The following is a 25,956-nucleotide window of genomic DNA, read 5'->3' as shown; positions in this document are numbered from 1 at the left end:
TCCTATTAGCAATTTGCTTGGACTATTTTCTTAGTACTAGGATGATGATGGGGGATAGGGGCTTTTGGAGATGTCTTATCCACAGGGTCGCTATGAGTCGGTGTTGACTTAAGGCAGTTAACAACAACAACCACAACAACAGAAACTAGAGGATCCATCTTCCAGTTGCCTCATCCAAGGTACCCATTATGCAGCCATGGAGATCTGGGATCCAGGTAGAATCCATGGCTTAGCATCCTGATTCTGCCACTTGCTGCAAGGGGATGCTGGAATCCCATCAGCTCAAAGGCTGAAATGATCTACTCAACACAGTGGTCTGTGGACCTGTCCCTGACTGTGATCTGTCTGGGATCTGACTGGGATGTTATGGACTTCTGCAAAAATAAAGAAATAAAAATAAATGGTGGCGGTGGTGATATTGATAGGAATAAAAACAGTGAGAGATTTGAGCTAGTTGGGCTCAGTCAAATTCTAGATGTTTTAAATAAGTAATCTTTATGGCTGCGCCTGCACTACAGAAACAATGCCATTGGCACAACTTTAACTACCATAGCTCAGTGCTGTGGAATTCTGGGATTTGTAGTTTTGTGAGCTATGTAGCCTTCTCTGTCAGAGAACTCTCCAACTAACTACAGATCCCAGGATTCCACAGCATGGAGTTGTGGCAATGAAAACGCTGTCAAATGCATTATTCCTGCAGTGCAGGTGCAATCTAGGTTGAATTTCTGTAAAATGTGCCATTGAGATGGTAAGTCCTCACATTTGGTGGCAGAGGTGGAGATATGTAGAAGACCTTACACTGCCAGTCCTCTGCAAGTTTCCAGGACAGAAAGAAATAGTTTTAGTTGATGGCTGTAGACATGGTGCCAATCCCTGCCTGGCATACTGAGAGAGAGAGAGAGAGAGAGAGAGAGAGAGAGAGAGAGAGAGAACCCCTACATCATAAAACGTTAAAAATGCTGCTTTAGACCACCTGCTGCATCCATTTGCCGCCAGTCGAGCTTATCTTCTAACAGTCACATGCGTCAGTTTTCTGTGCCAAATGAACTCTTGGAGAAGCCTGAAATTGCAGTTGGTTCCAGCTCCGCACATATCTCCTTTTAACAAATTTTCTGAGTTGGTCAAAGGACTCTCTTTAATTTCTAATAGCCCTCCCAGCCTCATCCATTGCTTATCCCGTCCTTGTAGCATAATGCGCGATGCACCTTCATCTCTCAGGCCCTGGAGGGAAAATGGTGTCCTTTTCCAAGGGACTCTAATTTTAGCAGCACATAGATTGACTCACCATTGACAATGGCACTCCCACACTGGGAAGGATCGCCTCCTTTACCCGGTGAGTAATGCTGCCTGTCATACCTGCCAGCCCTGGGAAAATACAAATCATATGAGAAGGATGGTGGCAGGTGGGAGAGAGGACTCATCTTTGCCGGCAATTCCTCTCTCCTATTTTAAGTCAAGAAAACCAGTGCAGGAGTTTTGAAGAATGTGCCTCATTAGGTTCTGGATAGGGTCCATCCGAATGAAGGGTCTCAGGACACAGGAAAGCTTGCAACAGTTGCACAGTGAAACAGGAAGCCCTTTCTTGTGGTTTGTCCCAGCATCTGGGAGTGTGAGATTGACTGCCACTGCATGGGAAGGTTCTTTTTCAGCTGCTGCAATGGTACGGTCTTGGAGTTCTCTTCTTTGAGTCATTGGTTGAATCATAGACTCCTACAGTTAGAAGAGACCCCAAGGGCCATCAAGCCCAACCCTATTCTGCCATGCAGGAACTCACAATCAAAGCATCCCAGACAGCAAGGATGTAGCCAAGGGGGTTTTTTGGGGGGTCCGGACCCCTCCCTTCAGGCCCTGGGGGCGTTCAAGCTCCTTCCTCCCCCCTCCTCCCCTCCATCAAAACCACGGAGAAGTCGGAGAAGGAAAAGGGGAAAGACAAAAGTTGCAAACTCAGAGAGAGAGGGGGGAAAGAGAGAGAGAGAGAGAGAGGAGGGGGAGGGAGGGGGTCCTTGTGATTTCTTTCCCTTTCGTTTCCCTGGGAGTCCGGCTTCCACTCCTCCTCTTCCTCCCCCCTCCTCCCTTGTGCTTTTGCCAGAATAAAAGTCTCTAGAAGGGAAGGAAGGGGAAAAAGGAAGGAAGAATGATAGGGAGGGAGGGAGAACTGAAGAAAAGAAGGAAAAGAAAGGGAGGAAGAGGAAGGGGAGAAAGGAAGAAAGAAAAAGGAAGGAAGGAAGCTTCTAAAGGGAAATATAAAAGAAAGAAAAGGTGACTTTTAACTTTCCTTTCAGCAGTTATATCCATAGACAATATAGTAAAATAATAATAATAATAATAATAATAATATCCCTTACCCAAAATGCTGAGGACTAGATGTATTTTGGATTTTGGAGTTTTTCAGAGTTTGGTATATTTATATACAGTATGTCTAATGGGATATAATGGGAGATGGGATCCATGTATGTCTCATATGCATCTCACAGACCTAGACTGAAGGTAATTTAATACACAGTATTTTCAAACTAATGTTGTGCTTCTGCACACTGAGCTTCAGCAAAACCCTGAGACCACTATTCCTTGTATAATTCAATAGTTCAGTAATTGATCTTAACCTTCAGGATTCCCAGGTATCCTTGAGTTGGGGTCAGACCAGATGCTCTCAGGGTCAGTTTTGGGTTTTGGAATAATTCAGGTTTCAGAAGTCCAGAGAAAGAGACTCAGACTCTGGACATTTCTCCTGAGAATGGACTCAGGTTTTCAAAAACAGTCATTTCTGGATTTTTGCAACAACAAAAAAGAGGTGGGTCTGTGATGCAAAAAGCAAGAGGCTTCCTTCCAGCCTTGTTTTTTTCTCTTTTTTAAAAGACAAATAGAATAAAATACACTTAGCTGGCTCTTTTTCAGCATGTCAATGGGGATGCTTTGATGGAGAGTTCCTGCATGGCAGAATGGGGTTGGACTGGATGGCCCTTCTTGGGGTCTCTTCCAACTCTATGTTTTTATGATTAATTAATTAATATATGGAATCAATCTAAGATGATGAATCGTGGCTGTGGAGTCCTATGGCCCTGCTCCAGGCAATGCTAGACTGCAGGCCCCATCATCTAGCAGCACCACAGACTGCTGGGAACTGCACACTGCAGAAATAATCCAGTTCGACACTACTTTAATGCTATGGAAAATCCTGGGATTTGTAGTATGTTGTGCCACCAGAGCTCTCTGACAAAGAATGCTAAATGTCTCACAAAACTACAATACCCAGATATTGTTGTTGTTGTTGTTGTTGTTTTCTTATATCCCACCTTTCTCCCAATATACGGACTCAAGGTGGTGATTTTCCATAGCATTAATCTATAGTATATCTTTCTACAATGTAGATGGACACCTCCATTACATAATTTGTTGGGGATGCTTTGACTGGGAGTTCCTGCATGGCAGAATGGGGTTGGACTGGATGGCCATTCTTGGGGTCTCTTCTAACTCTATGATTCCATGATTCTATAGCACTCTGAGCCTACTGTGATTTTAATTGTTTTTAAATGTATAAAGGTATAAAGTCTTATAATGCAAGCCATGCACTGATGGACTATTGCACTATAATTTTTTATTGATTGATTTTATACCCTGCCTTTCTCCCAAAATAGGATTCTCTTAAAGGGGTTTGTTTATTATAAAAAGAAAGGAACGTATAATGGCTTGGAATTAAAAATTATGGTAGATAGATAGATAGATAGATAGATAGATAGATAAGTCTTGGAATTAAAAAGTGTGTGTGTGTGTGTGTGTGTGTATGTGTATGTCTTGGAATTAAAAATCCCTCTTGGAAGTGGGAATGAAATGTTGTGTGGATGCAGCCTGGGTTCTTAGCTCAGCTCAGAAGTTGGAATACAGTGTCTCAAAGCATGAGCAGAGTGTCTCTGAGCATGAACAGAGTGGCTGCCGCTCATTGCATGAGCAGCTGCACTTTGCTTTATCGAGCTGAATTTATCTGATGTAAACACCTTCAGAGGAAGGACTCAGTTTGCATCTGCACTGAAAAAATAATCCAGTTTGATGCCACTTTAACTGCCCTTGGCTCCATGTTGTGAAATGCTGGGATTTGTAGTTTGTTGTGGCACCTGACAGATGATTCAACAGGTCCTCAAAACTACAGATCCCAAGATTCCATAGCATGAAGCCATAACGGAAGTTAAAGTAGTGCCATCGAGGTGTCGAGGGTAAATGCTCAACCCTCTTTTTGTGTCTGGGGGGGGGGGGGGGCTCTTAGCCTCTCAAAATGGTGGCACTTAGTCTTGACCCCCCCTTCCCAAAATCCTGGCTACGTCCCTGCAGACAGATGTCCATCCAGCCTCTGTTTAAAGACCTCCAAAGAAGGAGACTCCTTTGCTTTCTGAAGGAGTGTGTTGCACCGTCAAACAGCTCTTACTGCCAGGAAGGTCTTCCTAAAGATGAAATCTCTTTAACTGTAGCTTGCATCCATTGTTCTGTGTTCCAGTCTCTGGAACAGCAGGAAACAAGCTTGCTCCCTCCTCAATGTGACACCCCTTCAGATATTTTAAGAGGGCTATCATATCGCCTCTTAACTGTCTCTTCTTCAGGTTAAACATATCCAGTTCTCTAACTCTAGGCATAGCCGCAATACTATGTGTCTCCAAGTTGTCTGTCAACTTATGGTGACTCCATGAATTTCTTATGGTATTCTTAGCCAAGGAATGCTGAGGGATGCTTTGTTTCAGGAGTTGGAAATGTACCTTGCTTGCCATAAAACTGAGGGAAGGTTAGGTGATGGGCTGTACAGTAGAAAGAGCTATTTCTGAGACACGGTGAGTTCAGCCACTGCTGGAGAGATAACTCTGCAGAGGAAGAAGGCATGATTCAAGCCTCTTCAAAAGGATTTAGTGGAAACAACAAAAGAAGGTGACACCTGGCTTGACTGCAGTACATGTGAAAAGGATCTAGGAGTCTCAATGGACAACAAATTGAACATGAGTCAACAATGTGATGCAGCAGCTAAAAAAGCCAATGTGATTCTAGGCTGCATCAATAGAAGTATAGTGTATAGTGTCTTCAAGGGAAGTAATAGTGCCTCTCTATTCTGCTTTGGTCAAGCCCCACCTGGAATAATGCTGTGTCCAGTTCTGGGCATCACAACTCAAAAAGGATGCTGAGAAACTGGAGCGTGTCCAAAGGTGGGCCACCAAAATGTTGGAAGGCCTGGAAACCATCAAGCCCTATGAGGAGCAACTATTTAGTCTGGAGAAGAGAAGGTTAGGAGGTGAAATGATAGCCCTGTTTAAATATTTGATGGGATGTCATCTATCTACTTGCATTTGCATGCTTTCAAAGTACTAGGTTGGCATAAACTGGGACTAGTGACGGGAGCTCACCCCCTCAATTTAGTCCTGTTTAAATATTTGAAGGGATGTCATATTGAGGAGGGAGCAATCTTGTTTTCTGCTGCTCCAGAGAATAGGACCCAGAGCAATGGGGTCAAGCTAGAAGAAAAGAGATTCCAGCTCAAAATTGGGAGGAACGTCCTGATGGGCAGCAGAAGATGCTGCTGCTTCAGAGAGTGGTGAAGTCTCCTTCTTTGGAAGTTTTTATACAGAAGCTAAATGGCCATTTTGCAGGATTGCTTTAAGTTAGGGATTCCTCTCCTGGTCAGGGTTGGACTGGATGGTCCTTAGGGTCTCTTTCAGCTCTGCAATTCCATGGGAGAAGAAGAAAGAGTTCCTTTAAACTGGCCCACTGTTGATCTTTCCATCCCCAGCAATTGTAGTCTGGTCTGGACAACAAACCTGCAAACCGCCAGCCTTGAGAGCTAATTAGATTGGATGTAAGGTTTGACCTCAGTGTGCTTTTTTCTTTCATAGGCATTCTGTAGTTGCGAATGGGGATTGTGGGCGGAATGGAGAAGCTATGGGAAGAGGGAGGCACAAAAGAGCCCAGCGATGAAATTGCCACTTGTGGCGAGGAAAGTGAAGGCAAGAGCAGATAATGAGACGTGACTCTGGGAAACGTGAACACGCCGCATGCGGGGAAGACGGAGTTAGGCCTTATTTGAAATAAAAACAAAGTTTAAAAAGCATACAGTACAATAAATTAACAGGAATATGAAAGCTACCTAACAGATAAATAAGCCTTTGGGGGAAGTCAAGGGAACTATGGTGTTCAAAGGGGAACATTGAACCACTGGCAAAATCTGATGCCTTTGCAAGGAGATCATTGGCAAGGTTGGCTTCTTGGGTCAGCCCTGTTTCCTTACGCACTTCAGACTTGCATCTTCAGGCAAAGCAAATGTGAACAAAGGAGACAGGAAACAGAGGCTTCTCTTTTGGGGCCAGCCAAGTAGGAGCAAGCCTTGCTGAGAGACTATGGGAAACGTCCACTAGAGGGCAGCAGTGTTCCCTGGTTGTTCTGTCCCTAATGGTTATTGATTCCAATAAAGTCCTCTGGGCCAAATGAGACCCTTGGGCCCTATGGCAATCCCTCCAGGCTAGTATTGTTCCTTCTCCTAGATCCCCATCCCTTCTGCCACCTGAAGCGACTGCTTCACTCTGCCTGATGGTAGCTCCAGCCTGCAGCTCACCTGATGATCGAGTCGAAGCATTCTTGCTGCCCCATGCCATTGCTTCAGATAGGGCTCATCTCTTTGAACCCATAGATACTGGGCAGTGGTTTGCATAGCTGTGGGACAAGAGCTATTTCATAGAATCATATGAAATTTCATAGCTGCTCCTTTCAAAATGCTCTGGGATTTGTCTAACTAACTACTACAAACGGGCAGGAAGCACTGTCCTGGCACCGATTCTAGGGTTCAGGAACATGCAGTGTCCCATGCTCCCAAACCCTAGAATGTAACGGCAGCGCCACATGGGGGGCAACTTCACGACACAAGCATGGTGCAGCATCTGCACATTGCAATGCTGCGCTTGTGTCATCGATGCGTGCCAGTGCGCCAATGGTGCAGTCATGGCACCCGGCACATGCAATAAATAGCAGGTTCTTTTTGGTGCGGAGGGAGACCACGTGGTTTGGCTGTTGTGGCCTCCTTCAGGAGCAAAAACTGGCAGCTCCAGCCTTCCCTTTCCCAGCGGTCTGTCGAGCCCCTATGTTTTCTCTATGTCTCCCTTAGAACTGAGACCAACTCCAAAAAACAACAAACACGGAGTTTGTAGTTTAAAACAAAAGTTTACTTGTGGCTTTAATCTATATTTACATAGAAGCTATATGCTAATCTAGTGAATAATTCAGGTAAAGAGGAAATCTTTATTTCTCCATCTTTCTAAAGAAAGTTGGGAGAGCAGGAAGGTGGAAGCACAACAGCTAAATTGAAAATATCTTGAGAGAATATCAGCTAGTCCCAAAGAGGGAGTGACCAAAGTGACAGTTAGTTTAAATGAGTTAGTTTAAATGAGAGGGGGGGGGGGGGAGAGAAGAGTTTGCATGCAGGAATTCCCTATCTATCCAAGGATGGGGAAAGAGAGTGCAAAAATCTTCCAATACTTCCAATATCTCCAGAGAACAGGACCAGGTCTAATGCTTTGAAGTTACAGGAGGGTAGATTTTGACAGAACAATAGAAGGAACTTCTTGACAGTAAGAGTGGTTTGCAATGGAACCCATTGCCTGGAGAGGTGGTGGGTCTCTTTCTCTGGAGGTCTTCCAAAAGAGGCTGGACAGGTCTCTGTTGGGGAAGCTTTATGTGGAGATCCTGCACTGAGTAAGGTTTGGACTCCATGGCCCATGACACTCCTTCCATCTCTATAATTCTATGATTCTCACTTTGAGATCTCAGCAGTTGCTTTTTAAAACTATGTCATAGAATCCTAGAGTTGGAAGAGACCAGAGCCATCCAGTCCAGGCCCTGAACCATGCAGGAACTCTCAATCAAAGCATCCCCGACAGATGAAAATAATGGAGGGGGTGTGTGCGTGCCATACATTATCCAGACTCTGCTTAAAAACCTCCAAAGAAGGAGACTCCACCACAATCTCCGAGGAGGGGTCTTCCACTTTCTAATAGCTCTTACCGTCAGGAAGTTCCTCCTAATGTTGAGGTGGAATCTCTTTTCCTGGAGCTTGCATCCATTGCTCTGGGTCCTATTCTCTGGAGCAGCAGAAAACAAGCTTGCTCCTTCCTCAATATGACCTCCCTTCAAATATTTAAATAGGGCTATCATGTTATCTCTTAAACGTCTCTTCTCCAGGCTAAACATCCCCAGATCCCTAAGTCTTTCCTCATAGGGCATGGTTTCCAGAGCCTTCACCATTTTAGTCGCTCTCCTTTGGACACGCTCCAGTTTCTCAACATCCTTCTTGAACTGTGTTGCCCAGAATTGGACACAATATTGCAGGTGGGGCCTGACCAGAGCAGAATACAGTGGCACTATTGCTTCCCTCTATCTAGACACTATACTTTTATTGATGCAGCCTAGAATTGGAAACTGTTCAGAAACTTCACCGAGCCCAAAATGCTGCGGCCAGAATGCTGACTGGAGCCAGTTACAGGGAGCATATAACTCCTGTATTGAAACAGCTTCACTGGCTACCGGTTTGTTTTCAAGAACAATTCAAAGTGCTGGTTACAACCTATAAAGCCCTACATGGCTTAGGTCCAGACTATTTGAGAGACTGTATCTCCCCATATGAACCACCTAGAGCCCTAAGATCTTCAGGAGAAGGCTTTCTCTCGGTCCCACCACCATCCCAGGCTCACCTGGTGAGGATCCGAGAGAGAGCCTTCTCAGTGGCTGCTCCTTCCCTGTGGGACTCCCTTCCTTCCAGGGGAGACTAGGCTGGGCCCCTCACTGCTGGCCTTTTGGAGGCAGCAGGCAAAGACATTTTCGTTTAAACGGGCCTTTTGAGATCTGGCAGGCTTGGTTTATTGGGAGATGAGAGGGTTGGACTTGGACTGTTTAATTTTAGCTCTGTATATTTTAAAAAATTTATATTTGTAATTTTTATATTATGATTTTAAGTGTACAATTTTAACTTATGTTTATATATGTTCACCGCCTTGGGTCCCATTTTGGGAGAAAGGCGGGATAAAAATAAATAAATAAATAAATAAATAGGCCTTTTTAGTTGCTGGATCACACTGTTTCCATGGCTTTTAGCATACACTGATGCTGCAGCACAATGTAATGAAAGGCACCCCCCCCCCCATTATTTTCAATGGGGCATGAGCATGTATGTGTGTGTCTGGAACGAAACCCCCACATAAGGGAAGGGAGGGCTGTACCTTACATTTCTCCTTCATTTTGTTAGCTTTGGCCCAGCTTTCTAATCTATTCAGGTTATTTTGAATCTTGATCCTGTCCTCTGGGGTATTAGCTACTCCTCCTAATTTGGTGTCTGTCATTTGGTGCTCCTTAGGTTTCTAGTAAGAGCCAGTATGATGTAGGAGTGTTGAAACTACAACTCTGGAGAGCTGGGTTTGAAACCCTACTTGCCCATAGAAACCCACTGGGTGACCTTAGGCAAACCACAGCCTCAGTGGAAGGCAAAGGCAAATGCCCTCTGAACAAACATTGTCCAGAAAACCCTGTGATAAAATTGACTTTGTTGATGTGGTGCCTTCAAGTCATTTGCAACTTACGGTGACCCTAAGGCAAATCTGTGATGGGGGTTTCTTCAGAATAGGTTTTTCATTGCCTCCATCTGAGGCTGAGAGTGTGTGACTTGCCGAAGGTCAGCCACTGGGTTTCATGGCTGATCTGGGATTCGAATCCTGGTTTCCAGAGTCGTAGTCCAACCCTCAAACCATGATGCCACGCTGGCTCTCATAGCCTCAGGGGAAGGCAGTGGCAAACCTCCTCTGAACAAATCTTGCCAAGAAAACCCCAAGATAGGTTCGCCTTAGTACCGCCATAAGTCAGAAAGACTGAAAGGCACACAAGAAGACTTGTAGCCTGAGGAAGTATTGATTCTGCCACAAGGGGGCGCCCTGGGATAGCTCAGAGTATCAGGTACAGCTCTGTTATTCCTGCGCAAGAAAATTGAGGCTTGAGTGGAACCTTTAATTTCCCAGCCCACTCATTTTCAAAAGAGGTAGGGTCAGCTTGCCCCAGCTCTCTCCCCAGCATTACATGGTGAAAGGTCTGGAAACCATGCTTTATGAGACTTAGGGAGCTGGGTATGTTTCTCCTGGGGAAGAGGCGGTTCAGCGTTGATATGATAGTCCTCTATAAGTATTTGGAGGGGTGTCATATTGAAGATGGAGCAAGCTTGTTTTCTGCTGCTAAAGAGAATAAGACCAAGAGCAATGGATTCAAACTACAAGAAAAGAGATTCCAGCTCAGTGTTGGGAGGGACCTCCTGACAGTAAGACAGTGGAAAACGTTCCCTTGGAAAGTGGTGGAGTCTCCTCCTTTGGAGGCCTTTCAGCAAAGGCTGGATGGCCATCTGTCACAGGGAGTGCTTTGATGGAGAGTTCCTGCATGGCAGAAGGGATTTGGACTGGATGGCCCTTGCAGTCTCTTCCAATTCTATGATTCTATGATTCTTAAGAAAAGTGTAATGCTTTGTCAGTCTGCATCTGGTTATACAGAAGTAGCCAGACACTGTTTATTCGGCACCAGCCACTCGAAGGCCATGGAGGGGGGCCTCTGCAAAGAGAAGATGAATCCTGCTGGGTTTGGGGCCATTATGTGGGGAAGGTGACACATTCCTCCATCCACAATGATAAAAAAAAGTTTCAGTATGCAGATGTAGCAATACGTTTTACCTCCATAGACCACTTGCAGGAGGCTTCATTGTTCTTGTTCTTGTTGTGTGCCTTCAAGTCGTTTCTGATTTATGCTGATCCTATCATGAAGTTTTCTTGGCAGGTTTCTTCAGAGAGGGTTTGCCATTGCCATCCTCTGAGGTTGAGAGAGTGTGACTTGCCCACTCAGTGGCTTTACATAGCTGAGCTGGGATTTGAACCCTGTTCTCTAGAGTCATAGTCCAACACCTGAACCACTACCTCACGCTGGCTTTCAACAGGAGGCTATCTATCTCTGTTTTTGGATTTCTACTGTATAGTAACATCCAGTTTATTAGGCGGAGCTCCATGTAGGATGGTGTCGTGGTTGGAGTGTTGGACTCTAGAGTCCAGGGTTTGATTATTGCTTGGCCCTGAAACCCACTGGGTGACCTTAGGCAAGTCACACTCTCTCAGCCTCAGAGGAAGGCCAAGGCAACCCACCTCTGAACAAGCAAAGGCTTTGCTGTAGTCAAGAAAGCACACAAAGGTTTTCTTGTGGCATTCCTTGGCGGACTCCATTATCTATCCTATGTTTGCAATGTGATCCCTAATGCCTCTTCCTTTCCTGAAACCAGCTTGCACCGCAGGGATTTCCCATTCTGTATATAGTAGAAGCCTTTGCTGCAGAATTTTGAGCATGGCTCTGCTTGCATGGGAAATTAGCGCAGTGGTTCTGCAGTTGCTGCAATCATTTGTGTCTCCTTCTCTGTGGAGGGAAATATATATCGATCTCTTCCAGTCTGTGGGCCACTGCTTTGTTTTCCATACTTGTTGGCAGATTTTAGTTAGGAAAAATAAATAATAAGTCACCATAAATCAAAGTCAGCTTGATGGCAGTTAACAACAAGGTTGCAATAGGTACGGAGTGTGCGTGTGTGGTGAAGTGGTTTGAGTGTTAGACTGGAAGTCTGGGACTGTGGGAGGCCAGGATTTGAATCCCTGTCCAGCCATGAAAAGTCACCTTGGGCAAGTCAAACTTTCATCCTCAGAGGAATGCAAGGACAAATTTCCTCTGAATCAACATAGCCAAAAAAAACCTAGAAGTTTGACCTATTGGAGCCACATGGCATAGTGTTTATATTGTTAAAGTTGGACGAGGAATCCAGGGGACGAGATTTCAAATCACTATACAGCCCTGGAAATTCACCATGTGGCCTTGGCAAGCCTCCTTCTTTCAGCCTCAGAGGAAGACAAATGGCAAGAAGCCTCCTCTGATCCAGTCTTGCCAAGAAATCCCAAGAACAGGTTCACTGTAATCTGGAGATTACTTGAAAGCACGCAACAACAATAATGAATGTGCACTGATGTGGTTTTGCACAGTCTCTTTGCAATGCTTACATCCAAAAAGCCCTGGGAGGAAGAATTTTACTCTAAACTCATAGGGCTCAATGGATATCTCTATATCTGTTGAGCCATATGCGTTTTGAATAAAATTCCTCCCCTAGAATGATCTAGTGGTTTGAATGTTGGATTACAACTCTGGAGACTGGGGTTTGAATCCCAGCTTGGCCATATAAACCCACTGGGTGACTGTAGGCAAGTCACATACTCTCAGCCTCATACAATGGCAATGACAACAATCCTCTGAAGAAACTTGCAAAGAAAACCTCATGATAGTGTTGTTGTTGTTGTTGTTGTTGTTGTTGTTATATTTATTTGTATCCCGCTCTTCTCCCAGAACTGGGACTCAGAGCGGCTTAGGGTAGTGTTGCCTTAGAGTAGTGATAAATTGAGAAATCACTTGAAGGCGCCCAACAGCTATATATGCAGGTGTGCGTGTGTGTGTGTGTGTGTGTGTGTATAGTTGCCCCTTCAAGTCTGCAGACTTGAAAATCTGTGGACTTGAAAATCCACAGAGGGGTGACCACCATTAACCGCAATGGGGCATGCACCCATGGCATGTGCCCTGCATGCATGCACCCAATTCAAGCCTATGGAGCTTGAATATGCATGAGTTTTGGAATGGATCCTCCATGAGTTCCAAGCACCAACTGTGTACATACTGTGTGTGTGTGTTGCAGAAAGACCTTCATCCCCTCTGCTCCAGTTATTGGTGCTCACTCTCCCGCCCCTTCTACTTTCTCCTTGAAAAGACTGGACATTCCCCAAACACCCACCCACACACACAAAATTTGACAGCTGCTTCAGCTATGGCCCTGAATTTGCAAGACCTGAGTGGGGCTGTCTGCAAGACCTAAGCAAGACTGTTCATAACAGGAGGTCTTGGAGATCTCTCATTTATAGGGTCCCGCCTCCGTTCCGCCCCCAAGGACTGTGCTGTTGCTGCTGGGGCTGCTGCTTCGCCGCCGGACGGCCCTCCGTGTTTGGAGGACACTGCGCTCCTGCGCACCCACACAGAGGAGCCGCCATAGGACTCACCATCTGCGGCTCCCCAGCAAGCTAGCCTTCATCTCGGGGGCCAGGCACATCTGGAGGAAGGCGGGGAGAGGAGGCGTGTTGGTGAGAGCAACACACATAAAATCTGCCTGTTTGGCCCTCCTCCTCCGTCCCGCCTCCGTTCCGCGGAAATAACCAACATTTCCCCCCTGTCATGGACGGATCATTTCTTGTGGAGGCAGCGATCAAGGCGTCTACCCAGATCCCCCTCGGAGGTGGCGGACCTATTAGAATGGTCCACCCACGAAGGCTGATGGAACCCAAAAGGTTCCAGGAAGCCCTAGAGGGGCTTATGGATGGAAATGACGGCGATTCTGTTGATGTCTTGACCGGTATTTGGGATACCGGTCTCTCCAAGGCTATACACAGTATCGCTCCCAAGCGCCCTCTCAGGCCTGCTTCCAAACGAAAGCCCTGGTATACAGAAGACCTCCGGGCACGGAAGCGGGTTCTGCGACGGCTAGAGCACCGCTGGCGGAAACACCATCGCTTATCCGACCAGACTCTCCTAGACCATCTTTTGAAGGACTATGGAGAGGCGATACGTGCAGCTAAGAATTCGTTCTATGCTGCACGTGTCGCGTCCGCGGAGTCGCGTCCGGCAGAGTTGTTCAGGGTAGTGAGGGAGCTAACTCAGCTCCCTCCTGCCCCGAACCAGATCCTTGAACCTTCTAAGGCCTGCTGCGACCAATTTAACAACTTCTTCGCGGATAAAATCTCTCGGATAAGCGAAGGTCTTGAGGCCAGCCTTAGAGCAGAACCTAGAGTAGAGGTATCCAGGGCTTCCGTGAACTTGGTTAGTTTGGATCAGTTTGAGTCTGTCAGTACCGAGGATGTGGACAAGATCCTTGGAAGTGTTAGGAAGACAACATGCCATCTCGATCCCTGTCCCTCATGGCTAGCGGCACAGGGGGGCCCAGCTGTAACCTTGTTGTTACAGCGGATTATTAACACCTCACTGAGGGATGGGCAATTTCCAACAAATTTGAAATTGGCCGTAGTTAAACCTCTATTAAAGAAGCCCTCCCTTGACCCCCTGTTGCATAACAATTATCGGCCTATCTCACTATTGCCATTCCTGGGGAAGGTGATCGAGCGGGCGGTTGCAATCCAACTTCAATCGATCTTGGATGAAACGGAATATCTAGACCCATTTCAAACCGGCTTTCGGGCGGGTTACGGGGTTGAGACTGCTATGGTCGCCTTGGTCGATGATCTCCGTCTGGGCATGGACAGGGGAAGCGTGTCCCTGTTAGTGCTCTTGGACATCTCAGCGGCTTTCGATACCATAGACCATGGTATCCTTCTGGGGCGCCTGGCGGAGGTGGGAATCGGGGGCACTGCGCTCCAGTGGTTCCGGTCCTACCTCTCCGGGAGGTCCCAGATGGTGCAGCTGGGAGACGTGCGCTCCGATGAGAGGGCCCTTACATCTGGGGTCCCTCAAGGAGCCATTCTGTCTCCCATGCTTTTTAACATTTACATGAAACCGCTGGGAGAGATCATCCGGAGACATGGGGCGCGGTGTTATCAGTACGCTGATGACACCCAAATAGTCTTCTCTATGTCTCCGACTGATGCAGTGACCGGGATTGGCGTCTCTCCTCTCGTGGCCTGTCTGGAGTCGGTAATGGGCTGGATGAGGGACAACAGACTCAGCCTGAATCCAGAGAAGACGGAAGTACTCGTGATAGGTTCCCCCGGTCTGGGGTTGGCGGTGGTTCCACCAGCCCTGAACGGAATCACGCTTTCCGTGAAGGACTCTGTACGCAGCCTGGGGGTGCTCCTTGACTCGTCGCTTCACCTTACATCTCAGGTGGATGCGACGGTCAGGAGCACCTGTTATCAGCTTCGGCTGATACGCCAGCTGCGTCCCTACCTCGACCGGGGAGACCTTGAAACGGTTGTACACGCCCTGGTAACCTCTCGTTTGGATTTCTGCAACGCGCTCTACATGGGGCAACCCTTGTACCATACCCGGAAGCTGCAACTTGTGCAGAATATGGCAGCCCGTCTGGTTACTGGCACTGCCAGGGCCAGTCATATAACACCAGTCCTTAAAGACTTACATTGGCTGCCTATTCGCTTCCGGGCGCAATACAAGGTGTTGGTTATTACCTATAAAGCCCTAAATGGCTTGGGCCCAGGGTATCTGGAGGACCGCCTCTCTCCGTACAATCCGCCCCGCACACTCAGATCATCAGGGCAGCTATTGTTAACCGTTCCAGAGGCGAAATATAGTTCTACCATCAGGAGGGCTTTCTCCATCTCAGCCCCCAACCTCTGGAACGCGCTGCCCTTCGAGCTCCGCTCAGCCACCTCCCTAGCCCAATTTAGGAAGGGGCTAAAGACCCACTTATTTGAACAAGCCTACCCCTGACCAGTTACTCTCCCCCCCTCCCCTTGTCAGCACTGTCTTGCCGGCATGGACATTTTGTTATTTTTATTAATCTGTTTTTTAATGTTTTGTATGACTTGTTGTTATATTGTTCGGAATTGTTGTTCACCGCCCTGGTTTTTAGAAGGGCGGTATACAAATAAAGTTTTTATTTATTATTATTATTATTATCATAGCTTGATGCCCACTTGATGGCCATTAACAGCAACAAGAACAACATCATCTCTTCCTTCACCATTCAAATGGTGCCAACCTCAGAGCAGCTGAGTGATGGAACCATTTCCATAACCAAACTCTGGCAACCTTGGAGTTGGTTGTGATGTGTGTAGATAAGCATGCAAATGGAGGTGAACTGCAGCTGCTTCTTTGCACGTAGCATCTCATCCTGTCTGTTTGTGTGTGTGTGTGTGTGTGTGTGTGCGCGCACGCAAGGGTGTCTGTGTGCCACGGGAAGAGCTGCCACATTGGAAGGCCTTGAGATTTTAAGACCAGACCTGAGGCCAAGGCTGAAACTTTGGTGGTGGAGGTTTTGTGCATAAAACCCATCATTTTCTTGGCAGAAAATTGTTAAGAAACAGAATCATCCAGTCCAACCCCATTCTGCCATGCAGGAACTCACAATCAAAGCATTGCTAACAGAGGGCCATCCAGCCTTTCGTATTTGCAAACCAGACAATCCTGTTCCCTGTGCAGAAAATGCTGCTTTCTGCTTTTTAAAAAAGCTACACACAAATGTTGCATAAAGGCTGCATCCGCACTGCAGAAATAATCCACTCTAACTGCCATAGCTCAGAAAGCTATGCAATTTTGGGATTTGTAGTTTTGTAAGCTGCAAAAGCCTTCTCTGTCAGGGAGCTCTGGTGCAACAGCAAACTACAGATCCCAGCATTCCCTCACATTGGGCCATGGTAGGTAAAGTGGTATCAACATGGATGATTTCGGCAGCGTGGACACAGCCTTAACATCCCAAGCCGACAAGAGCCTTTGAAAACTGCACGTAGTTTCCAAAGTTTCCTTGCTCACAGCAGGAAAGAAATTGCTGAGATTATTCATTGGCTCCTTTCTGAATGTAATTAGCAAAGAATTACATCCTCAGACAAATGAGAAAAATATTTGTAGTGCTGAAAAATAAGTTTTCCAAACTCTGCATTGAACCAAATGGGAGGAGAAGGCAGCAGGGAGCCTCATTTTGGAAGCAGCTTTTAAAAGAATGCATGAGTGCTGAGAGTCCCAGAAGGCTTGCCAAACTGCTGAAATAATCCAGTTTGACACCACTTTAACTGTCATGGTGCCATGATATGGAATCCTGGGATTTGTAGTTTGTTGCAGCACCAGAGCTCTCTGACAGAAAGGGCTAAATGTCTCACAAAACTAAAATTCCCAGAATTGCATAGCATTGGACCATGGCAGTTAAAGCATCATCAAACTGAATCATAGAATCATAGTGTTGGAAGAGACCGCATTAATTTTACATCGCAGATGTGGCCTCAGTGCTATGAATATATGAACACAATAATTTTTGAGCATGTGCAGAGTGCTTTCCACCTTAAATCAGGATAGCAGACTAGGGAGTTTATCACACTGGGGCTAATTTTGGCACTAAAGAGGGATAAAGTGCATTTAAAGTATCCTGAAAATAAAGTGAAAATGGCAAGTAATTGTGCAATTGATTATCACACGCAATTGCACAAAGAAAGTGATATCGGAAATGCATTGTCGCTGAAATCCCCAAAGTAAAAAGATAATAATAATAATAATTTGTTTTATTTATATACCGCTATTCCAAAGATCATAGCAGTGAACAGCAAGTAATCTAATTAGCAAGTAAGCTAATTTGCCCCCAACAGTCTGGGTACTCATTTTAGCTCCCTCCTCGGAAGGATGCAAGCCTGAGTCGAGCTTGGGCATGTACATTAATGCTTCTTTGTGGCTACTTTAATGGCGGGTTTGGTGTGACGTTGTGTGCAATCGTTTTGCATAATTACATGATTTTTCTGATATATTCACGGGATAAACTCCCAATCTCTTTCGTGTGATAAACTCCTAAGTGCCATTGCAGGTGTCTAACTGCGCTCTGGAGGCATTTTGGTCTCAATGTGCAACAAATATTCACCACTAAAATGAAAGATTCAGTTTCTAGCCCTCATGGCTGGAGTGTTTGGCCGGAAAGTGGAACCACAGTGTCTGATGACGTCTCAAAAGTCAAAGATTGATGAGATTCTAGGTATTTAGGAGGCAGCTCCAGAACACACTCAGCAAAGCGAGCAAACGCATTCAAAGCCTCCAGTTTGCATAAGTGGAGCATTAACAGATTTGGGTCACAAAGTCATGAAACTGTAGGGTTGGGAGGGACCCATATATGCTTTTATCTATATCTGTTTTAATTTTTTTAAATCCCCATGTGCTAGAAGTAAATTGGTTGTTGTCGTGTGCCTTCAAGTCATTTGGCGACTTAATATATATGTACTCCAAAACTAAACAGAAGAATGTAACACCTTTCATCTCCACCTAAACATTCCCCCTTTCCCCAGTCCTTTAAACCCCCTCCCTCCCTTGATTCAAATACGAAAGCAATGCTGGTGTCTGAAAAGAAGAACTGCTGGCTTAGGAAATATTTTAATATTATAACAATTTAATTCTGTTTTAATGTATCACTTTTCAGTGTTTTTAACTGTATTGTTCTTTTAATGCCGTGAGCCGCTCTGGGTCCCAATTCTGGGAAAGGGCTGGATATAAGAAAAAATGATATAATAATAACAAAACAATAATAATATTCATCATATTCTTAAAAATAACTAAAAATAAATTCCAGCAGCTTACAGTTATTATTATTTTTAATTAGATGGTTCCCTATGAATAATTTGTTGTCATTCGGTCGGTTCCTCTGTATCTTTCCCAGTTCATATTGCTAATAAGTTCCAGCTCCTGTTTCTCTATCTATTTCCCTTTTGTCAATTTAGTGCTGCAGTTGTGTTGTGTGAGTTTATCACACGGGAGGCAAAGTGCCTAAATCCTGTGCACAAATGGGATTTAAATCCCAGAAAAATCCCGCAAAAGCACAACCATTTTCAGACACATCGGGGGCATTGAGCATTAATGCGAAAATAACATGCACAGAAAGTGGACAAAATCGGCCGCTTTTTACTTTCAAGGGAATCCCGAAAGTAAAAAGCAGTCGATTTTGTCCACTTTCTATGTGGGTTAATGCTGGATTAATGCTCAATGACCCCAACATCGTATGAAAATGATCCTGTTTTTGCAGGATGTGACTACTTTCTGTGTGCGTTAATAAACGACGTTCTGTGAAAACAATCCCGCTTTTGCAGGATTTGTCCCCTTTCTGTGTGCATTAATGTACAACAGTGAGAAAATGACCCTGTTTTTGTGGGATTTGACCACTTTCTGTGTGTGTTAATGCACAACGTCATGTGAAAACGATCCTGCCTTTGTGGGATTTTCCCAGTTTTAAATCCCATTTCTGCATGGGATAAATCCCGTGTAATAAACTCCATAGAGACCAGAGTCAGACCAGTCAAGGAAAGGTAGATCTCTTCCACCTAACTTATTTGTCCAGCCCTTCCCTGTCTTCATGAAGTGCTTAGAGTCCTCTGCCAGAGAGTTTTAGGGACTCACCAAACTACAAATCCCATCCGATGCAACCATGGCAGTGAAAGTGGGACCATCGAGCAATAATTGTTTAGTGGGCAAGAGACCTGGGAGGGTTTATTGTGTTGCAACTGGACATGAGAGTGATGCTTGCCTTCTGTTTTAACTGAGATACATCATGCGCTGGGTATCGGCCGATCTGAGAGCATGTAATTCAGAGCTTCGATTAACCTCAGTTAGGATGAACATCGCCTGCCACGCATTCCTGCGCAAACCGAATGATTAAAGCAAATGTGGAACCTGGCTCCGAGGGAAGGATTGACAAATTGATTAGGCTTCGTAAGCAACTAGACCTCTTGCTAATAACTCTGCAACGGAATGGAAGCTGGTCCTCAGTTATTGGCCTCGCTCTGCAAGGATCCCCTGAAGATTTGGATAAATTTATTTGCAGTGTACAGAAAGCTAACAGAACAAAGTATGGTATCTTTCAAAATCCACAAGACAGGGATACCAAAGTGCAAAACGCACTTTATCCATGTTGCAATGAGAATGCACATTATCTGTGCTGCACCCAAAATGTACATTCTCCATGTTGCTACCAGAAAGCACATTCTCCATGTTGCAACCAAAATGCACATTCTCCATGTTGCAAGCCTTCAAAGCTCCACTGGTTTCTTCATCATTCTCCTGATACAGGAGAAAAAAAGATTGAGACACACATTGGGTCTCAAAGACAGTTGCTTTTTGTTGCTTTCAGTTAAATTCCATTTAACTGAATTTAACTGAAAAGAAGATTATAAATGCTATGGAAATTCAGTATCATCCAAAATCTGCAAAGCCATGATATCTTTATGGGACCAACCAACATACACAAAATACATATTGCAAGCTTTCAAAGCTCCACTGAATTCTTCATCAGGCAAAGATGTTTAAAATAACACAGGAGGGGAAAAAAAGAATTGACGATGTTAGTCATGGCCCTGCTTTTGGTCCAGATGTTGTGGTTGTTGTCCTCAGTTGAGATAATATGGAGGGGTATCCATGCACTCCTCCTTCTGACCTTGTGGATTCTTGGAGAGTCAGTCCAGGAAACCATTGTTAAATTCCATTTGCATTTGCAAGACAAAAGGCAACTGCTTTGGAGATCCAGTGTGTCTGAATTATTTTTCTCCTGTATCATTTTTTAAAGCACTTTTTGCCTGATGAAGAAGCCAGTGGAGCTTTGAAAGCTTGCAACATGTATTTTGTGCATTTTGGTTGGCCCAAGAAAGCTAGCACTGTCTTCTATCACGATCAACGATTCGCTCACCAAAGCATCTACAACGTCCATGTCTAACTGCCACAGGCTACATACTAAGGGCAGCTGTGTTGGCCACATAGCAAAGGCATTATCCAAAATCCACAATCAGTGGCCACAGATGCTGGTGAAACGTCAGGAAGAAAATCTTCTAGTACATGGCCACATAGCCCAAAAAACCCACAAAAAACAGTGGCCTTACTCCCACTACCTTTTAAACCGGATCACAGTTCGGTTTGAATGGGTTCAAATGATCCTGGTTTCCACTTAAATCAAATTGCTGAAGTGATTCGGTGAAGGGGGGGCACACGCTAGACCCATTTAACCCCCTCTTTTCTACGCTGATGTTTTCTGTGTCTTTTTGGATAAATCAATTCTGTGTGAATGTGAACCAGATACAGATCGGAATTGATTTAAATTTGCCCTTTGGCTGGCTGGAGCGGGTTCATTTTGAAACGATTCATTAGTGAATGTGAACCACAAGTGGGTTATATTACAGGGGAAAAGTGCGATTGGGGCAAATGTAGTGGGAACCATGCTCCGCTGTTGAATCAATCCATCGATTTGGATTGCAAGCCGCTTTTTTTCGTAAGTGGGAATGAGGACAGTGATATCTTTATCTGGCCGTCCAAAATGCACATTATGCATACTGCAAGCTTTTAAAGCTCCTAATACTTTTGCCTGATGAAGAAGCCAGTGGCGCTTCGAAAGCTTGTATCATGTATAAAATGTATTTTGGTTGGCCCAATAAAGGTACCCCTGTCTTGTGGATTTTGGAGGATATGGTACTTTGTTCTCCTTTTGTAGTGTTTAACCTTGATTCAACAGGATCGCTTGTATACTGAGGATGAATCTGTTATTTTCCTGATGCCTAGGCCTGAGCAAATGAAACCAAATGATAGACCGGTGCACCAAATTTGCACCCAAGATAAGATGTCTGTTCCAGAGGGCAGTTGTTTTCATAGATTTCGGCAGCTCTGGCTTCATTTTATGCATATGTTCCTTCCTTCACTCCATTCTTCTGGCCCAGGAGAAGCATTTCTTTAGGACATGATTTGTGTTATTAAAATCCTTCCAGCTCTTTGAACCATCCACCTTGGCATCTCCTGGGGGCCAGATGATCTGTTGGCCTGTCACGCAGAGACCGGGATGTTTCTTTTGCTTCATTTCAAAATGCAGAATCTTGAAGCCACTTGTGGAAAGAAAAGGAAAAAAGAAGGAATTATTTATCCACAGTTCTAGGTGAACAATGCGTAAATTGCATTTCATACAATCCTAGAGTTGGAAGAGACTCTAAGGGCCATCCAGTCCAGCCCCATTCTATCATGCAGGAACTCTCAAGCAAAGCATCCCTGAGAGATGGCCATCCAAAGATCTCCAAAGAAGGAGACTCCACTAAACTACAAGGGAATGTGTTCCACTGTCGGACAGCCCTTACTCTCAGGAAGTTCCTCCTAAGGTTGAGCTGGAATCTCTTTTCCTGTAGCTTGCATCCATTGTTCCGGGTCCTGTTCTCTGGAGCAGCAGAAAACAAGCTTGCTCCCTCTTCAACATGACATCCTTTCAAATATTTAAACAGGGCTATCATATCACCTCTTAACCTTCTCTTCTCATACTAAACATCCCTGGCTCCCTGTCTGTTCCTCATAAGGCATGGCTTCCAGACCCTTCACCATTTTAGTTGCCCTACTTTGGACACGCTCCAGTTTCTCAATGTCCTTTTTAAATTGTGGGGCTCAGAACTGGACACAATATTCCAGGTGGGGCCTGACCAGAGCAGAAAACAGTGGCACTATTACTTATCTTGATCTAGACACTATACTTCTATTGATGCTGCCTAAAATTGCATTGGCCTTTTTAGCTGCTGCATCGCACTGTTGACTCATGTTGATATTGTGGTCTACTTGGACTCCTAGATCCCTTTCACACGTAGAAGGTTCTCGTTCAGCCAGGTGTCCCTCATTCTATATCTGTGCATTTTATTTTTCCGCCCTAAGTGCAATACCTTACATTTCTCTGTGTTGAATTTCATTTTGTTAACTTTGGCCCAGCTTTCTAGTCTATTCAGGTCATTTTGAATGTTGATCCTGTCCTCTGGAGTATTAGCTATTCCTCCTAATTTGGTGTCATCTGCAAATTTGATAAGTATGCCCCCAATTCTGTCCTCCAAGCCATCGATGAAGATGTTGAATAGCCCTGGGCCCAGGACAGAGCCCCACTGGACACCCCTCTGGTCACTTCTCTCCAGGATGAAAAGGAGCCATTGTTGAGCACTCTTTGTCTTTGGTCGGTCAACCAATTACGAATCCATGTAACAGTTGCCTTGTCTAGCTCACATTTTACAAGCTTATTTGCAAGAATGTCATGGGGAACCTTGTCAAAGGCCTTACTGAAATCAAGATATATTATACCCACAGCATTCCCTTCATCTATCAAGCTGGTCATTTTATCAAAGAAAGAGATCAGGTTTTTCTGGCATGACTTGTTTCTCTGAAACCCATGTTGACTTTTTGTGACTATGGCATTGCCATCTAGATCTTTCATCCCTAAGGCTTTACACAGATAAATCTTAACCAACTGAAATGTTGGAATTAAGAGTTTAAAGCAGGGTAATTAGACGTCCTCCTTTTCCAGGACACCATACATTTCAGGCTTCTGTCCAGGAGGAATTCCAAAATGTCCTTCATTTTGATTGTGGCTAAGAAGCATGAATTTACATTTCTACGGACGTTATCACACGGAGGAGAGTTGGCAGTTTAAACGGGGTTTATCCCATCAAAATTGCACAATTGCTATTAAATTGCAATTAAGATTTTCAGACACAGTGCGATAAAAGAGACATTATCCTAAGAATAACCAGGGAATAACCAGGCAATAAAGAGCAAGAAAGCATTTTTGAGATTTATCCGTAAATGATTTGTTGCTGTTTATTGCCTGATTATTCATGGGTTCAAAATGGCCTTGGATTATTTTCTGCTTGCAAGCTCATTCCCGCAGGAAGTGTGGAGACGTCCTTGTGATGTTCTGGACTTAGATTAAAACATGCTGTTGGGTTTATTAAAGAAAATGAAGTAAGGTATGGCTGGGCATGCAATGTATAGTAAATGTAATAACGTAAGTGCTCTGTCGGAGGGATGAGAGTATGGGATGCTGGAAGAGACTGGCAATTGACCAATGTTTGGAGGGATTTTAAAAAGGCTAAGTGGATGTCAATCTGAGACTTCATCTACATTGCAGAATTAATGCAGTTCAATGCCACTTTAACTGCCGTGGCTCCATGCTATGGAAGTCTGGGATCTGTAATTTTGGTGCAATATTTAGCCTTCTCTGGAGTTTTATCACACTGGGGCTAATTTTGCCATTAAAGAGAGGTTAAAGTGCATTTAAAGCATCCCACAAATAAAGCAAAAATGGTGAGTAATTGCAGGAATGATTATCACACGCAATTGCGCAAATAAAATGATTTTGGAACTGCATTGCCGCTGAAATCCAAAAAGTAAAAGGATGCGTGTTAATGCTTCTTTGTGACCACTTTAATATGCAGATTTTGTGTGATGTTGTGTGAATTCGTTCTGCATAATTGTGTGATTTTTCTGGCATATTCACAGGATGAACTCCCGATCTCCTTTGTCAGAGAGCTCTGGTGCCATAACAAACTACAATTCCTTGGATTCCATAGGGATTGGGCCTATAAGAATGATGTTTAGTTTGATTTGAGCCTATAAGAATGGTGTTTTTTGAATGGTTTTAGCTTTCTGATGCAGTGTAGCGTATTTGTATGGTATCTGATTTTTGTGTTTTACTTGGCTTCTTTTCTTTTCTTTTCTTTTCTTGCAATGGCTCCTGAAGCTTTCCAGTGAAGCTTGGAAAGCCTGCACCATGTAGTTGTTTATTGCCTTTGGTTGTCCCAATAAAGGTATCCCCGCTTTGTGGATTTTGGATGTGACTGTCCTTTCGCAGGGCTATGGATCACAGCAGGCAACTTGCAAGGCTCTCGTTCACTGTTGTTGTTGCAGAGTGCCCTCAAGCCTTTTTTGACTTCAGGTGACCCTAAGGCGGGAACCTGTCCTGGGGTTTCCTTGGCAAGATTTGTCCAGCGGAGGCTTGCCATTGCCATCCTCTGAGGCTGAGAGAGTGTGACTTGCCCAGCGGGGATTTGAACCCTGGCCTCCAGAGTCAGAGCCCAACGCTCAGACCCCTTCGCCATGCTGGTTCTCACCTCTCATTCATTGGGTTGTTGTACGTTGAAGTCAACTTCATGCCACTTAACAACAAGAAGAACAATTTCCTTTTAAGCGCCTTTGGCCGCAGTGTCCAGAGAAAGGGGAGCTAAAAGACAAAGTGGCCACAGATGAAAAATTGCAAAACTGGGGGGTGGGGGGTGGGGGTGATGGGTGCCACCTTCAATTCTCTGCATACCAGACATTTGTGCAGTTTGCAGAGAGGGACCACAATCCTAGTTTCCTCTGACTGAGGGAATGATGCTGGGCTGCTGCTTTCTCCCCATGGCAGGTGTGTGCATGGCAAGCCAAGGGTGTGTGTCTGTGCATGTGTCTATGTGGCTATGTGTGTGACAGCAGCCAGAAGGGAGGAGGGAGGCCTGGTGCCTGGCTTGCCAAAGCCTCTCCATCCATCCCTGCTCCAGCGGCATTTGCTGTAGCGGCAGCCGCAAGCCTGGCACCAGGAGCAGAATGGTCCTGATCCTGCACCACATCCTCATGGCTGCTCTTCACTTTTTCAGACGGGGCCAGCAGGTCTTCCTGAAGGCTGAGGAGGCTGCCAGCCCGGGCTCAGACACGCTCCAGGTAGGTCCCTCCTTTGGCTCTCTTGGGGGGCTCGGGGGGGGGGGCTCTGGGGGCATGGGATCTGAACGCCTTGGCAAGAACTGCTTGCCTCCTCCGCTCGCCTGCCTCTGGCCCTGCCTTGGCATCTCCTGCCTCTCCTTTGGCACATGAGCTGCGGCTTAGGCAACTCAGGTGCCACTTTGCAACATCCCAGTTGCACCGGTCAGGACACTTCTCTTTCCCTCCCTCCCTCCCTTCCTCCCTCCCTCTCTCTCTCTCCCATTCCTTTTTTCTTTCCTTCCCCCTCTCATCACTCTCTCTTTCCTTCTTACCCCCCACCTCTTATGGCTCTCTCTTTGTTTTTCTTTTCCTTCCCTCCCTAAGTGTCTTCCTCCCTCCCTCCCTCATCTCTTTTCTTTTCTTATTTCTGTTTTCCTTCCTTCCTCTCTCTGTCTCCATCTCCGTCTCTCCTTCCCTATGCTTGCTTGCTTGCTTCTGTCTCTTCCCCCTTTCTCACTCCCTCTTTCCCTATTCTTCCATCTATCGTGCCTTGTTTCCTTCCTCCTCTTTTCTTTCTTTCTTTCTTTCTTTCTTTCTTTCTTTCTTTCTTTCTCCTTCCTCCCTTTTGCCTCCTCTCTTCTTTTTCTTTCTTTTCTCCCCTCCATCCCTCCCTCTTTCTCTATTCTTCCATCCTCCCTCCCTCCATCCCTCCCTCCTCTTATCCATCTTTCTTTCTCT

At 45.3% G+C, this 25,956-nt stretch overlaps 1 protein-coding gene across 1 annotated transcript in view; it reads left to right on the top strand.

Annotated features, from left to right (window-relative positions):
• The window catches only part of LOC149320196 (cGMP-dependent 3',5'-cyclic phosphodiesterase-like), a 396,832-nt gene that overhangs the window by 119,370 nt on the left and 251,506 nt on the right, over nt 1–25,956 (top strand). The window contains exon 2 of the mRNA XM_089513124.1: nt 25,176–25,239. Coding sequence (XP_089369250.1) covers nt 25,176–25,239 — 64 coding nt within the window. The remainder of the gene's footprint in view (nt 1–25,175; nt 25,240–25,956) is intronic.

This window comes from Sceloporus occidentalis, unplaced genomic scaffold (genome assembly GCF_023333645.1).
Source record: "Sceloporus occidentalis isolate IW3139 unplaced genomic scaffold, rSceOcc1.0.p SCAF_2, whole genome shotgun sequence".
NCBI lineage: Eukaryota > Metazoa > Chordata > Lepidosauria > Squamata > Phrynosomatidae > Sceloporus > Sceloporus occidentalis.
Note: the sequence above shows the minus strand (reverse complement) of the source record. Positions and strands in the feature narration are given on the sequence as shown.